Below are 16,444 nucleotides of genomic sequence, written 5' to 3'. Positions count from 1 at the left end.
AGGTAACACACAGGGTTTTGTCCAAACTGAACAAAATGGACTGGAACGTGGACTACCTGGACTTGTCCACAGCAACTTTTGGGTTGCTAGACGTTCACGTTATACGGCCGGGACAACCACACTTTTTTTTTTTTTTTTTTTGCCTGAAGTAACCTTGGGTGTTATGTAACCATATCAAACGTAACACGTCATACTAATATGAGTATCCCGGATTTATGTTTACTATGTTACGCCTAGTCTATGAGACCAGGCTGTCCAATAAGAAACACTTATTGTTTTAAAAAGTTTCCTATTGCATTCCCTAATGAACATGGTCACGCTCCATTTCTCAGTCTCCCTCTTTCTCACCCTGTCTACCATTTGCATGGCTCTCTGTGCGCTCGTGCTTGAGGCTGTGTTTATATCATGATTATAACACTGACTAAAGTTGGCATCTCATGGGAGCTTCCCATTAACATTTACAGTACAATCAACTATGTTGTCCTTTGTTTGCCTTTTGGATGAGTGTGGTATATAAGATACAGAATTTGGGTAGTAGAGATAATTTTGTGAACCAAGCGTACCTTTAGTCTAGGATTTTTTTTAAAATCGGTCCATTCTGCGTGGATAGAATCTAGTCTTTTTATAATAGGAGCACTGATTATCTTGTTTACTGATGAAACGGTTCTCTGATATATTTGCTATTTTACCATTTCCACTACGTGTAGAATACATCCAGGTTATTGGCCTAGGGGCGATGACATCTAGCAACAAGTATTTTACTTTGAAGAAGCTTGTTTTGTTTAAATGCAATATGTAGCCTTTTTTCGTCTGTAGAGTGTGTGGTTTTACATGGATGGGTGAAGGAGATAAGTATGTGGGTCGCAAGGTGGGGGGGTACAGTAGCTCGGGCCTTGCTATTGCTGCTGGGGGGCAGACGATCGTTCAGCTCACATGACTGGGCTGTGACTGAGTTGGGTCTTGTGTGTGCATCTGGATCTGTGGTGATGAGTGAGAGGGGAGTGACTACTCAGTGCTCTCTTTGTGGCGAGACATTCCCTGGGTCATCTTCTCTTCCAGCTTCTCTGATCCAGGAGGAAAGTCTCTGGGCCAGGATTTGGAGACCTTAGCTGGCTACCTCTTCTGGACCTCAGTCACCGGGACCTGGAATGAGAAGAGGATTCCACACCAGTATATACAGCGTGGATGTCGGATGATTGGAACCCATAGATCTGTAACTTTTGTATCTGGAAACTAGTTGTTGGAAATTACCTCGACTCTCTTTAGAATGGTTTCTGTCTGAACGGGATCTTTTTCTTGAAACTCATTTTTGTCAGCGTGGAGGCAGGGTATCAACAGAGTGAGAATCTTGGGTGTTCACCAGCTCTGTGAGTGCTTGACAAACTTTTTCCTCTTTACTCCTGTGGATATTGTTTTGGAATCAAACCCGGAGGGCGTGACCAGGGTTCCAGGTCCGAACCCTCATCCTACACCACTGGGTCACCTATCCTCAGCAGGGAACTGGTAGAGAGAAAGAGGTGGATATAGTGCGTTGGACCAACTTCACCGGTTGGAGAGGACATTTTTTTCCTTCTTACCTGTCCTGTACCTGGATAGGACTTGAGAAACGGTACCGTATACTCTCTCTTGTTTGAAGAGTTGAACCATATCTGGACACCAGACCTTATCTGGACCTCTGCTCTCACTTTATCTACTACCGCTCTACTTCCCTCTCTCTCTCTATCAGAGATGGGGGCTGCCTTCAAGAGGTTCTGTGCTCGGTTCTGTTGCTGCTGCTGCTTTAGTGATGATGAAAGTGAGGAGGAGAAGGAGCCTTTAATCAGGTATGCAATCTGTGACACCGCGATACACTGACATATAGACTTATCAACATGACAACCCATGACACCCGACACACTGACATACACACTTATCACCATGACACACTGACATATAGACTTATCACCATGACAACCCATGACACCCCGACCCACTGACATACACACTTATCTCCATGACAACCCATGACATCCAAACACACTTACACCACAGGAGGCTGCTGAGGGGGGGACGGCTCATAATAACGGCTGGAACGGAGCGAATGGAATGGCATCAAACCATGTGTTTGATGTATTTGATACCATTGAACTTAGTCCGTTCCAGCCGTAACCACGACCCTGTCCTTCCCAATTAAGACGCCACCAACCTCCTGTGACTTGCACACACTTATCACGGCACACAACATAATGCTTAATAAACAATGTCACAATTCCTCATGTGATTTCTCACCCTCATGTCTCTCCACACCAATCCATAGATTTAAGAGTTACAGTTGAAGTCGGAAGTTTACATACACCTTAGCCAACTACATTTAAACTCAGCCTTTCACAATTCCTGACATTTAAACCTAGTAAAAATTCCCTGTCTTATGTCAGTTAGGATCACCACTTTATTTTAAGAATGTGAAATGTCAGAATAATAGGAGAGAGAATGATTTATTTCAGATTTTAATTTATTTCATCACATTCCCAGTGGGTCAGAAGTTTACATACACTAAATATGTATTTGGTAGAGTTGCCTTTTAAATTGTTTAACTTGGGTCAAATGTTTTGGGTAGCCTTCCACAAGCTTCCCACAATAATTTGGAGGAATTTTGGCCCATTCCTCCTGACAGAGCTGGTGTAACTGAGTCAGGTTTGTAGGCCTCCTTGCTCGCACACGCTTTTTTCAGTTCTGCCCACAAATTGACGATAGGATTGAGGTCAGGGCTTTGTGACGGCCACTTCAATACCTTGACTTTGTTGTCCTTAAGTCATTTTGCCACAACTTTGGAAGTATGCTTGGGGCAATTGTCCATTTGGAAGACCCATTTGCGACTAAGCTTTAACTTCCCGACTGATGTCTTAAGATTTTGATGTCTTGAGATTTTGCTTCAATATATCCACTTAATTTTCCTCCCTCATGATGCCATCTATTTTGTGAAGTGCACCAGACCCTCCTGCAACAAAGCACCCCCACAACATGATGCTGCCACCCCAGTGCTTCACGGTTGGGATGGTGTTCTTCGGATTGCAAGCCTCCCCCTTTTTCCTCCAAACATAACAACGGTCATTATGGCCAAACAGTTCTATTTTTGTTTCATCAGACCAGGGGACATTTCTCCAAAAAGTACCATCTTTGTCCCCATGTGCAGTTGCAAACTGTAGTCTGGATTTTTTATGGCGGTTTTGGAGCAGTGGCTTCTTCCTTGCTGAGCAGCCTTTCAGGTTATGTCGATATAGGACTCGTTTTACCCGTTTTGTACCCGTTTCATCCAACATCTTCACAAGGTCCGTTGCTGTTGTTCTGGGATTGATTTGCACTTTTCGACACCAAAGTACATTCATCTCTAGGAGACAGAATGTGTCTGCTTCTTGAGCGGTATCACGGTTGCATGGTCCCATGGTGTTTATAGTTGCATACTATTGTTTGTACATGTGAACGTGGTACCTTCAGGCGTTTAGAAATTGCTCCCAAGGATGAACCAGACTTGTGGATGTCTACACCTCCATTTTTGTCAGAGATTTTGGCTGACATCTTGATTTTTCCATGATGTCCTGCAATGAGGCACTGAGTTTGAAGGTAGGCCTTGAAATACATCCACAGGTCCACCTCCAAAAAACTCAAATGATGTCAATTAGCCTATCAGAACCTTCTAAAGCCATGACATCATTTTCTGGAATTGTCCAAGCTGTTTAAAAGGCACAGTCAACTTAGTGTATGTTAACAATTATTGGGAAAAAATACTGTGTCATGCACACCGTAGATGTCCTAACCGACTTGCCAAAACTATAGTATGTTAACAAGAAATTTGTGGAGTGGTTGAAAAACCAGTTTTAATGACTCCAACCCAAGTGTATGTAAACGTCTGACTTCAACTGTATGTCATGCTCTCCATCCACAGCCCTCAGATTTAGTCACACTAGTGTAATACACAGGTGTGGAACCAACCAACAATGATCCTCTCTATATCTATTGAATTGATAACAGCTTCACAGTCATCCCGATGTTCCCCTGATAGACCACGCGCGCCTGTGTTCGTTCGTGTGTGTGTGTGTGTGACTATTTGTTATTTTGGTCTATTTGTTTCAGTCCTGACACTTTGGAGTACTTTGACCGTGAGGCGAAGAAGCGAAGGGAGCAAGAGCAGAACCTATGGAGTGAGCCAGGCGACCCGAGCCACTCCGAGAGAGACGATGACCGGATCCTGTACAACCTCATCCAGAACAGGAACCAGACACGCAGGGGCTCGCTGGTACCAGAAGGGGGGGGGGCAGGGAAGGGGGACAGGGGAAACTTACTGTATGACAACAGAGAGTTTGGGTTTCTAAGAGAGACCTACTGGGCACACAATGGTTGAATCAACATTGTCTCCACATAATTTCAATGGATTTTATGCGCTCTGATATAATGTAGGCCTACAGGTACCATGCCTGTCAAATAAAATAAAATGTATTTACATCAGCTGATATCTCAAAGTGCTGTACAGAAACCCAGCCTAAAACCCAAACTAGGCTAGGAAAAATTCCCTAGAAAGGCCAAAACCTAGGAAGAAACCAAGAGAGGAACCAGGCTATGTGGGGTGGCCAGTCCTCTTCTGGCTGTGCCGGGTGGAGATTACAATAGAACATGGCCAAGATGTTCAAATGTTCATAAATGACCGGCATGGTCAAATAATAATAATCACAGGCAGAACAGTTGAAACTGGAGCAGCAGCACGGCCAGGTGGACTGGGGACAGCAAGGAGTCATCATGTCAGGTTGTCCTGAGGCATGGTCCTAGGGCTCAGGTCCTCCGAGAGAGAGAAAGAAAGAGAGAAAGTGTGAATTAGAGAAGGCATACTTAAATTCACACAGGACACCGGATAGGACAGGAGAAGTACTCCAGATATAACAAACTGACCCTAGCCCCCAGACACAAACTACTGCAGCATAAATACTAGAGGCTGAGACAGGAGGGGTCAGGAGATACTGTGGCCCCATCCGAGGACACCCCCGGACAGGGCCAAACAGGAAGGATATAACCCCACCGACTTTGCCAAAGCACAGCCCCCACACCACTTGAGGGATATCTTCAACCACCAACTTACCATCCTGAGACAAGGCCGAGTATAGCCCACATAAGATCTCCGCCACGGCACAACCCAAGGGGGGGGCGCCAACCCAGACAGGAAGATCACATCAGTGACTCAACCCACTCAAGTGACGCACCCCTCCTAGGGACGGTATGAAAGAGCCCTAGTAAGCCAGTGACTCAGCCCCTGTAATAGGGTTAGAGGCAGAGAATCCCGGTGGAAAGAGGGGAACCGGCCAGGCAGAGACAGCAAGGGCGGTTCGTTGCTCCAGAGCCTTTCCGTTCACCTTCACACTCCTAGGCCAGACTACACTCAATCATATGACCCACTGAAGAGATGAGTCTTCAGTAAAGACTTAAAGGTTGAGACTGAGTTTGCGTCTCTCACATGGGTAGGCAGACCATTCCATAAAAATGGAGCTCTATAGGAGAAAGCCCTGCCTCCAGCTGTTTGCTTAGAAATTCTAGGGACAATTAGGAGGCCTGCGTCTTGTGACCATAGCGTACGTGTAGGTATGTACGGCAGGACCACATCAGAGAGATAGGTAGGAACAAGCCCATGTAATGCTTTGTAGGTTAGCAGTAAAACCTTGAAATCAGCCCTTGCCTTGACAGGAAGCCAGTGTAAGGAGGCTAGAACTGGAGTAATATGATCAATTTATTTGGTTCTAGTCAGGATTCTAGCAGCCGTATTTAGCACTAACTGAAGTTTATTTAGTGCTTTATCCGGGTAGCAGGAAAGTAGAGCATTGCAGTAGTCTAACCTAGAAGTGACAAAAGCATGGATACATTTTTCTGCATCATTTTTGGACAGAAAGTTTCTGATTTTTGCAATGTTACGTAGATGGAAAAAAGCTGTCCTTGAAACAGTTTTGATATGTTCTTCAAAAGAGAGATCAGTGTCCAGAGTAACGCCGAGGTCCTTCACAGTATTATTTGAGACGACTGTACAACCATTAAGATGAATTGTCAGATTCAACAGAAGATCTCTCTGTTTCTTGGGACCTAGAAAAAGCATCTCTGTTTTGTCCGAGTTTAAAAGTAGAAAGTTTGCAGCCATCTACTTCCTTATGTCTGAAACACGTGCTTCTTGCGAGGGCAATTTTCCAACAACAACGTTGTTGTCTTCTGTTTGTTGGGGGAATGTGCTGCTATCTCACAGTAGGCTTACTCTAGTTGATTGACCTGTGTTTGTGGTGAAGGTTGTGTACTAGGTTATTATTGTTTGTATGTAACCCTGCACCCTTTCTCTCTGTAGGCGCACCGGCGTCTGAGTGTGGACATTGAGGGTATGAGAGATCTACGTCGGGAGGTCAGAGACAAGTGGAAGATGATCCTGGAGAATTTAGGTGAGAGAACAAATGGAAGGATAAAATGAGGGTGATAGAGAACAAATGGAAGGGTAAAATGAGGGTGATAGAGAACAAATGGAAGGGTAAAATGAGGGTGATAGAGAACAAATGGAAGGGTAAAATGAGGGTGATAGAGAACAAATGGAAGGGTAAAATGAGGGTGATAGAGAACAAATGGAAGGGTAAAATGAGGGTAATAGAGAACAAATGGAAGGGTAAAATGAGGGTGATAGAGAACAAATGGAAGGGTAAAATGAGGGTGATAGAGAACAAATGGAAGGGTAAAATGAGGGTGATAGAGAACAAATGGAAGGGTAAAATGAGGGTGATAGAGAACAAATGGAAGGGTAAAATGAGGGTGATAGAGAACAAATGGAAGGGTAAAATGAGGGTAATAGAGAACAAATGGAAGGGTAAAATGAGGGTGATAGAGAACAAATGGAAGGGTAAAATGAGGGTGATAGAGAACAAATGGAAGGGTAAAATGAGGGTGATAGAGAACAAATGGAAGGGTAAAATGAGGGTGATAGAGAACAAATGGATGGGGTAAAATTAGGGTGATAGAGAACAAATGGAAGGGTAAAATGAGGGTGATAGAGAACAAATGGAAGGGTAAAATGAGGGTGATAGAGAACAAATGGAAGGGTAAAATGAGGGTGATAGAGAACAAATGGAAGGGTAAAATGAGGGTAATAGAGAACAAATGAAAGGGAAAAAGGAGAGGTTGATAAAAAAAAATGGATAAAATCTAATCTCAGCAACCGTGAACTCTCATTGGCTCAGGATTCATGGCGGAGGCGGAGTCTCTGCTGACGGTGTCTGCCAGTGCGTCGTATGACCGTATGAAGAACGCCTCGGCGTCACGCACACTACTGCACACGCTCCACTCTGAGACATCCATCTTTAACACCCGGGAGGCCCCACCTGAGAGATACCTCTTCATCCTGGTGAGAACAGAAACTAACAGAAGAGGGACATTTTGTATTATGGTTACAATGTCTTTCACTTCCTTCTCCAAATCACTTCCTGTTTAATGATGATGATGATGACTCTTATACCTCCCCTCTTCCTCTGTTTACTCTTTCTTCCTTCCCTCTTTGGGTCTTTTCTCTTCTTCCTTCACTTTGTTTTTCACCCTCTCCATCTTCCTCTGTCTTCCCCTCCTCTCTCCATCTTCCTCTGTCTTTCCCTCCTCTCTCCATCTTCCTCTGTCTTCCCCTCCTCTCTCCTTTTCATATAGGATCGTCTCATATACCTGGATGCTGCTGAGGACTTCTTGGCGAAGGCTAGACGCTTCTACCCCAAGCGTGATACTGATGATGAAGATGAGGACAACCCATTAGCAGTCAACCTGCCGTTGCTACTGGCCAGAGTGAACCGCACCATGAACAGAGAAGGGAGCGATGATGAGGACAAGAGGCTGGATGAGGAAGATGGGAGCGGAAGAGAGGAGGACAACTTCTAGACGGAACAGGAGCTGCAATGACCTCAGATAGTAGACAGGGGGCAATAGTTAGTTGTTTATGTTGCAGAGTTGGGAGTATACAAGGACTAGGATGTCTGATTCTGAATATACTCTGTTGAAAATACACTCCCAATTTGCACTAACACTAGGGGCTCTATTCAATATGTGTTGCTGAAGTGTTACAGATTGTGCGATAGAAATGTTAAGGTCATGCAGTCTCTGCTAACACGGGAACATTGCCTTCACATTTCAATCACGCTGTAATGCTGAACATCTGCCATACAAACTGAATAGAGCCCGAGGTTTGAACAAAAAATATACAGCTTTCCTTTCACCTCATCAGAACCGTGATCCAATATGATTCTGTTTTTCTGTTTAGGCAGACTTAGCTGGGTCTCAGGTATATTAAGGGAGAGTTTTGGAGGTTATCACCCTGCCATTTTTTAAAAATCCATCCAGACAGTGTTAGTTACCCAACTCCCTGGGTCTGTTCATTATTGGTCTCCGCCAGGGAACACAGTGGACACAGTTAAACACAGCACTGAAACCCGTAGGGCACAGCTGTCCTGTTCCACATCAGCACTTTGTCTCATGATTATCAGCACTTGTTTTATCGAGTCACAAGACAGTCTTTTAAAACCAGTAGTTAAAATTACCTTGGAATAAATGTGTGTTAAACCAATTAAATCATTTGGAGTTGTCCATTTATTTAACGGACCATGCTTATCAAGAGGTACTAGTGTATTTTTTGTTCTTGAAGTTTCCAGAGATGAGTTTAGTAACAAAATGAGTGTGTGTGTCTGTGTGAACAGTGGAGGTTGCAGTATGTGGGTATCTAATGGTCACTTTAAGTACATGTCAAGATTGTGAGAGTGTTTGGGATGTTTTGGTGAGTTGAAGGGGATGCAGCATGTGTCTTATGTTCTATTGTAAAGTTGATATGGAAAATAAAGTGGCAACCTGATACTGCAGACCAAGTTGTGTGTGTGTGTGTGTGTGTGTGTGGCAGGGTTAATGTGTCCACGGGGAGCTCTAAACTCCCTGTCACATGTCGGCATGGTGTGGTCACAGCTCCAAAACTGTGGCTCACCCATGCCTGCTGTGAGCCACGCCCCACAGAGATAGCCTCTGACCTGGCCCAATCTGGCCTGTCCAATCTGGCGTGCTCGTCCCTTTGGGTCCACAGGGGGTGTGTGGATGAGGATGTTGATGGGTTGATGGTCAGCTGTCTATAATGTTACGAGAGAAGGACACTGGTGAGGGTACATCTCACAACAGGGCAGCAGCATGTTTCTTAGAAAATAGACAGTGGCATCATTCCCATAGGGGGAACAAAGGCACACTCCCTCACATTTGTCCTGTTTTTAAATTTTTCAGATGTTAAATGAATTACTCAACTTCATTTTTAAGCCTACATTTTATAATTGGAGGTAAACCCAGGCCCTGCATGTCCCCAGGCACCCTCATTTGTTGACTTCTGTGATCGAAAAAGCCTTGGTTTCATGCATGTCAACATTAGAAGCCGCCTCCCAAGTTTGTTTTACTCACTGCTTTAGCACACCCTGCTAACCCTGATGTCCTTGCCGTGTCTGAATTCTGGCTCAGGAAGGCCACCAAATATTCTGAGATTTCCATACCCAACTATAACATTTTCCGTCAAGATCGAACTGCCAAAGGGGGAGGAGTTGCAGTCTACTGCAGAGATAGCCTGCAAAGTAATGTCATACTTTCCAGGTCCATACCCAAACAGTTCGAACTACTAATCTTAAAAATTACTATCTCCAGAAATAAGTCTCTCACTGTTGCCGCCTGCTACCGACCCCCCTCAGCTCCCAGCTGTGCCCTGGACACCATTTGTGAATTGATCGCCCCCCATCTAGCTTCAGAGTTTGTTCTGTTAGGTGACCTAAAAACTGGGATATGCTTAACACCCCGGCAGTCCTACAATCAAAGATAGATGCCCTCAATCTCACACAAATCATCAAGGAACCCACCAGATACAACCCTAAATCTGTAAACAAGGGCACCCTCATAGACGTCATCCTGACCAACTGGCCCTCCAAATACACCTCCGCCGTCTTCAACCAGGATCTCAGCGATCACTGCCTCATTGCCTGTATCCGCTACGGAGCCGCAGTCAAACGACCACCCCTCATCACTGTCAAACGCTCCCTAAAACACTTCTGTGAGCAGGCCTTTCTAATCGACTTGGCCCGGGTATCCTGGAAGGACATTGACCTCATGCCGTCAGTTGAGGATGCCTGGTCATTCTTTAAAAGTAACTTCCTCACCATTTTAGATAAGCATGCTCCGTTCAAAAAATGCAGAACTAAGAACATATATAGCCCTTGGTTCACTCCAGACCTGACTGCCCTCGACCAGCACAAAAACATCCTGTGGCGGACTGAATAGTGAATAGTCCCCGCGATATGCAACTGTTCAGGGAAGTCAGGAACCAATACACGCAGTCAGTCAGGAAAGCTAAGGCCAGCTTCTTCAGGCAGACATTTGTATCCTGTAGCTCCAACTCCAAAACGTTCTGGGACACTGTGAAGTCCATGGAGTACAAGAGCACCTCCTCCCAGCTCCAGGTTCTCCTTTACCCAAATCCAGATAGCAGATGTTCTGAAAGAGCTGCAAAACCTGGACCCGTACAAATCAGCTGGGCTTGACAATCTGGACCCTCTATTTCTGAAACTATCCGCCGCGATTGTCGCAACCCCCATTACCAGCCTGTTCAACCTCTCTTTCATATCGTCTGAGATCCCCAAGGATTGGAAAGCTTCCGCAGTCATCCCCCTCTTCAAAGGGGGAGACACCCTAGACCCAAACTGCTACAGACCTATATCCATCCTGCCCTGCCTATCTAAGGTCTTCGAAAGCCAAGTCAACAAACAGGTCACTGACCATCTTGAATTACACCGTACCTTCTCCGCTGTGCAATCTGGTTTCCGAGCCGGTCACAGGTGCACCTCAGCCACGCTCAAGGTACTAAACGATATCATAACGGCCATCGATAAAAGACAGAACTGTGCAGCCGTCTTCATCGACCTTGCCAAGGCTTTCGACTCTGTCAATCACCATATTCTTATCGGCAGACTCAGTAGCAGACTTGGTTTTTCTGATGACCGCCTTGCCTGGTTCACCAACTATATATCCCATTTAGCAGACGCTTTTGTCCAAAGCGACTTACAAGTCGGCTGGGGCCACTACTTTTACATATGGGTGGTCCCAGCGGGAATCGAACCCACGACGCTAGGCGTTGCAAGCTCTACCGACTGAGCCACACAGGACCCCACTACTTTGCAGACAGAGTGCAGTGTGTCAAATCGGAGGCCATGCTGTCCGGTCCTCTGGCAGTCTCTATGGGGGTGCCACAGGGTTCAATTCTCGGGCCGACTCTTTTCTCTGTATATATCAATGATGTTGCTCTTGCTGCAGGCAATTCCCTGATCCACCTCTACGCAGACGACACCATTCTATATACTTCCGGCCCGTCCTTGGACACTGTGCTATCTAACCTCCAAACAAGCTTCAATGCCATACAACACTCCTTCAATGGCCTCCAACTGTTCTTAAACGCTAGTAAAACCAAATGCATGCTTTTCAACCGTTCGCTGCCTGCACCCGCACGCCTGACTAGTATCACCACCCTGGATGGTTCCGACCTTGAATATGTGGACATCTATAAGTACCTAGGTGTCGGGCTCGACTGTAAACTCCTTCCAGACTCATATCAAACATCTCCAATCGAAAATCAAATCTAGAGTTGGCTTTCTATTCCGCAACAAAGCCTCCTTCACTCACGCCGCCAAACTTACCCTAGTAAAACTGACTATCCTACCGATCCTCGACTTCGGCGACGTCATCTACAAAATAGCTTCCAACACTCTACTCAGCAAACTGGATGCAGTTTATCACAGTGCCATCCGTTTTGTCACTAAAGCACCTTATACCACCCACCACTGCGACTTGTATGCTCTAGTCGGCTGGCCCTCGCTACATATTCGTCGCCAGACCCACTGGTTCCAGGTCATCTACAAGTCCATGCTAGGTAAAGCCCCGCCTTATCTCAGTTCACTGGTCACGATGGCAACACCCACCCGTAGCACACGCTCCAGCAGGTGTATCTCACTGATCATGCCTAAAGCCAACACCTCATTTGGCCGCCTTTCATTCCAGTTCTGTGCTGCCTGTGACTGGAACGAATTGCAAAAAAATCGCTGAAGTTGGAGACTTTTATCTCCCTCACCAACTTCAAACATCTGCTATCTGAGCAGCTAACCAATCGCTGCAGCTGTACATAGTCTTATCGGTAAATAGCCCACCCAATTTTACCTACCTCATCCCCATACTGTTTTTATTTATTTACTTTTCTGCTCTTTTGCACACCAATATCTCTACCTGTACATGACCATCTGATCATTTATCACTCCAGTGTTAATCTGCAAAATTGTAATTATTTGCCTACCTCCTCATGCCTTTTGCACACAATGTATATAGACTCTCTTTTTTTCTACTGTGTTATTGACTTGTTTATTGTTTACTCCATGTGTAACTCTGTGTTGTCTGTTCACACTGCTATGCTTTTATCTTGGCCAGGTCGCAGTTGAAAATGAGAACTTGTTCTCAACTAGCATACCTGGTTAAATAAAAGTGAAATAAAAATAAAATAAAAATTATTTATTTGAACAGTGAGAGACAGAATAACAACAAAAAAAATCCAGAAAAACACATCAAAAATGTTATACATTTATTTGCATTTTAATGAGGGAAATAAGTATTTGACACCCTCTCAACCAGAAAGATTTCTGGCTCCCAGGTGTCTTTTATACAGGTAACGAGCTGAGATTAGGAGCACACTCTTAAAGGGAGTGCTCCTAATCTCAGTTTGTTACCTGTATAAAAGACACCTGTCCACAGAAGCAATCAATCAATCAGATTCCAAACTCTCCACCATGGCCAAGACCAAAGAGCTCTCCAAGGATGTCAGGGACAAGATTGTAGACCTACACAAGGCTGGAATGGGCTACAAGACCATCGCCAAGCAGCTTGGTGAGAAGGTGACAACAGTTGGTGCGATTATACGCAAATGGAAGAAACACAAAAGAACTGTCAATCTCCCTCGGCCTGGGGCTCCATGCAAGATCTCACCTCGTGGAGTTGCAATGATCATGAGAACGGTGAGGAATCAGCTCAGAACTACACGGGAGGATCTTGTCAATGATCTCAAGGCAGCTGGGACCATTGTCACCAAGAAAACAATTGGTAACACTCTACGCCGTGAAGGACTGAAATCCTGCAGCGCCCGCAAGGTCCCCCTGCTCAAGAAAGAACATATACATGCCCGTCTGAAGTTTGCCAATGAACATCTGAATGATTCAGAGGACAACTGGGTTAAAGTGTTGTGGTCAGATGAGACCAAAATGGAGCTCTTTGGCATCAACTGAACTCACTGTGTTTGGAGGAGGAGGAATTCTCTCTATGACCCCAAGAACACAATCCCCACCGTCAAACATGGAGGTGGAAACATTATGCTTTGGGGGTGTTTTTCTGCTAAGGGGACAGGATAACTTCACCGCATCAAAGGGACGATGGACGGGGCCATGTACCGTCAAATCTTGGGTGAGAACCTCCTTCCCTCAGCCAGGGCATTGAAAATGGGTCGTGGATGGGTATTCCAGCATGACAATGACCCAAAACACACAGCCAAAGCAACAAAGGAGTGGCTCAAGATGAAGCACATTAAGGTCCTGGAGTGGCCTAACCAGTCTCCAGACCATAATCCCATAGACAATCTGTGGAGGAAGCTGAAGGTTCGAGTTGCCAAACGTCAGCCTCGAAACCTTAATGACTTGGAGAAGATCTGCAAAGAGGAGTAGGACAAAATCTCTCCTGAGATGTGTGCAAACCTGGTGGCCCTCTACAAGAAATGTCTGACCTCTGATTGCCAACAAGAGTTTTGCCACCAAGTACTAAGTAATATTTTGTAGAGGGGTCAAATACTTACTTCCCTCATTAAAATGCAAATCCATTTTTGACATGCGTTTTCTGGATTTTTTGTTGTTATTCTGTCTCTCACTGTTCAAATAAACCTACAATTAAAATGATAGACTGATCCTTTCTTTGTCAGTGGGCAAACGTACAAAATCAGCATATTGTGGAGGGGACACACTGACTGGACAAGGCAAAGAGTACCCCCCTCTATTCCCCCAAGTAAGTGGTTCCTTCCAAGTTGCACAGAGCAAAGAGATGCCTAGACAAGATGATAGATATTCTAGAGTCTAATAGTTGCAGTATTGTCAGTGGAGGAGAGAGAGCGTAGAGTGACACTGGATTTTAGCTGCCAGTAATGGGCAGGAGGTATGTTTGCAAATTAATTTAATCAAGCTATGTGGCCTATTGTTTATTTTTTGATGAATAAATAAAACCAAAATGTTTTGCTGTTTCTCTGTAATACTTCATTTGATTTACTCTTTCGATGTTGATAATTTTCCTGCACAGCAGGAAAGGCTTCTAAAGTTTGTAATTTCCACTTTGAAATTTCAGACTTGACTTGCCCTAATGAAAAACGATTCAACCCCTAATCCACATAATAATTTACATTTCATGTTGCTCAGGACTATATTCCTGCTGTAGCAAACTGGTTCAAATTAAGATCCTACCTCCGTAGCCACTTATCAATTTTATGAAGTTGGAAATTCATAGACAGAGCTATACATGTAAAAGATTGACAGACATTTAGATTGTTCTTTAAAAAATCTAATGACAATAAATAGATACACAATTGACTAAAATGTATTTAATTATTGGCTTATGACACTATATACCAGTGTGCCAGTTGTACTTAACTCCTAAGGCATAAAAGGTCTTAAAGAATCAATGTCCATCGTTCATTTAAATGACAATTGAACCGGTAAAGCGGTATAGATATATTTAAAAGCTGTTCTCTCTCTCTCTCCCCCTCCTCCCTCCCTCCCTCCAGCAGCTGAGGCTGACTGTATAGTTATGTAACAGAGAGATATCACCTTGGCACTCTGTAGGGGGCTGCCAGGGAAAGGAATGATCATCCTGCCAGGATCACCTTATCACGGCTCTCCCTTAGGAAACTTCTACACCGAAGGCCTCATTAGAATAGTGATGTGACAATAAATCCATGAACAGAGGAACTTTGAGTACCCATGCGGGTGCCTATCACACTTACTGTCAGGCAGCTGCGTCCCCGCCAGACATGTGACTTGTGTTGTTGTTGTGTGCTTAAAGGCCCAATGCGGCCATTTTTATTTCAATATCTATCTGGGATACAATTAAGTAACTTGCAGTGATTGTTTTCAAATCAAATGGAAGTATGTTGTACATTTTCCCAATTCTTAGTACAAAACTCAAAACAGATCATCAAGTAAGTCAGTTGATTCAAGCTCTAAGTGCATTTTCAATTGACTAAGTACAACACATAAAATCACACTGTCACTTTTTCATCGAACTGAATTGTTTCCCATTGCAATACATGTTCGTATATAGTAATTGCCTTTCACAATGCAATGCTCACACTACTTTTGATATCATTCTTTACATTTTAGATTGGTTTGTCAATTGGTTTGTCTACAGATTTTGAGAGCTACATCATGAAAACGTATGGCTGTAAAGTAGAAACATAAAAAGTGTGATATATTTAAGCAATAAGGTCAGAGGGGGTGTGATATATGTCCAATAGTCCACGGCTAAGGACTGTTCTTATGCCCAACGCAACGCCATTTTAAAATTTTATTATTTTACCTTTATTTAACTAGGCAAGTCAGTTAAGAACAAATTCTTATTTTCAATGATGGCCTAGGAACAGTGGGTTAACTGCCTGTTCAGGGGCAGAACGACAGATTTGTACCTTGTCAGCTCAGGGATTTGAGCTTGCAACCTTCCGGTTACTAGTCCAATGCTCTAACCACTAGGCTACCCTGCCGCCCCATGCTCTTATGAACTGAGCCACATACAGGACCACTACAATATCTAAGTTCAATACAATACTGTAAAATACAATACACAATTGCAATACAGGTGGAAGATGTATGATTGCCATCCCCACGAGCGTACCACACTCCTTCATGCCATGGATGAGGCATACAATGATTTCAATCGAGACCTATGTCAGGCTTGGATTCACCATGCCAAAATGTTTTTCCTCAGGTTCATAAACAATGAAGATATTTACTGCGATTTTGATGAGAACCTATGGCCAAATGTTCCAGGCAGGCTTGATGCAAACTACTGCCTGCTAAACATGATGTTTATTTAATTTCTTTCATTTGATTACATTGTGAAATATGTCTTCAATGATCACACCTTTGATCACACATGGGATAGAAATTATGAAAATTTGATGTTCAGTCAATTTCTATGGGTGGTACAACTGTATTGCCTCATGTGAAAACAATATAATGTACTGTAATTTACACTGCTGTGACATACTACATTCAAAGGACAATTTTGAAACATGTATCATACATTTTTTTCTATTGGATTCACTGGTAGTTAAAATAAC

General features: G+C 44.1%; 1 protein-coding gene across 1 annotated transcript; it reads left to right on the top strand.

Moving 5' to 3' along the window:
• Positions 1 to 1,008: 1,008 nt before the first annotated feature.
• On the top strand, positions 1,009 to 8,806 carry LOC135553681 (melanoregulin-like). The gene is made up of 6 exons (XM_064985635.1): positions 1,009 to 1,609; positions 1,727 to 1,823; positions 4,111 to 4,273; positions 6,350 to 6,440; positions 7,227 to 7,390; positions 7,684 to 8,806. Exons 2-6 carry the CDS (start codon positions 1,729 to 1,731, stop codon positions 7,906 to 7,908), a joined length of 738 nt encoding a protein of 245 aa, XP_064841707.1. The 5' UTR covers positions 1,009 to 1,609; positions 1,727 to 1,728; the 3' UTR covers positions 7,909 to 8,806.
• Positions 8,807 to 16,444: the final 7,638 nt, after the last annotated feature.

This window comes from Oncorhynchus masou, chromosome 14, assembly GCF_036934945.1.
Source record: "Oncorhynchus masou masou isolate Uvic2021 chromosome 14, UVic_Omas_1.1, whole genome shotgun sequence".
Taxonomy (NCBI): Eukaryota; Metazoa; Chordata; class Actinopteri; order Salmoniformes; family Salmonidae; genus Oncorhynchus; species Oncorhynchus masou.
This window is presented reverse-complemented; position numbering and strand designations above follow the sequence as displayed.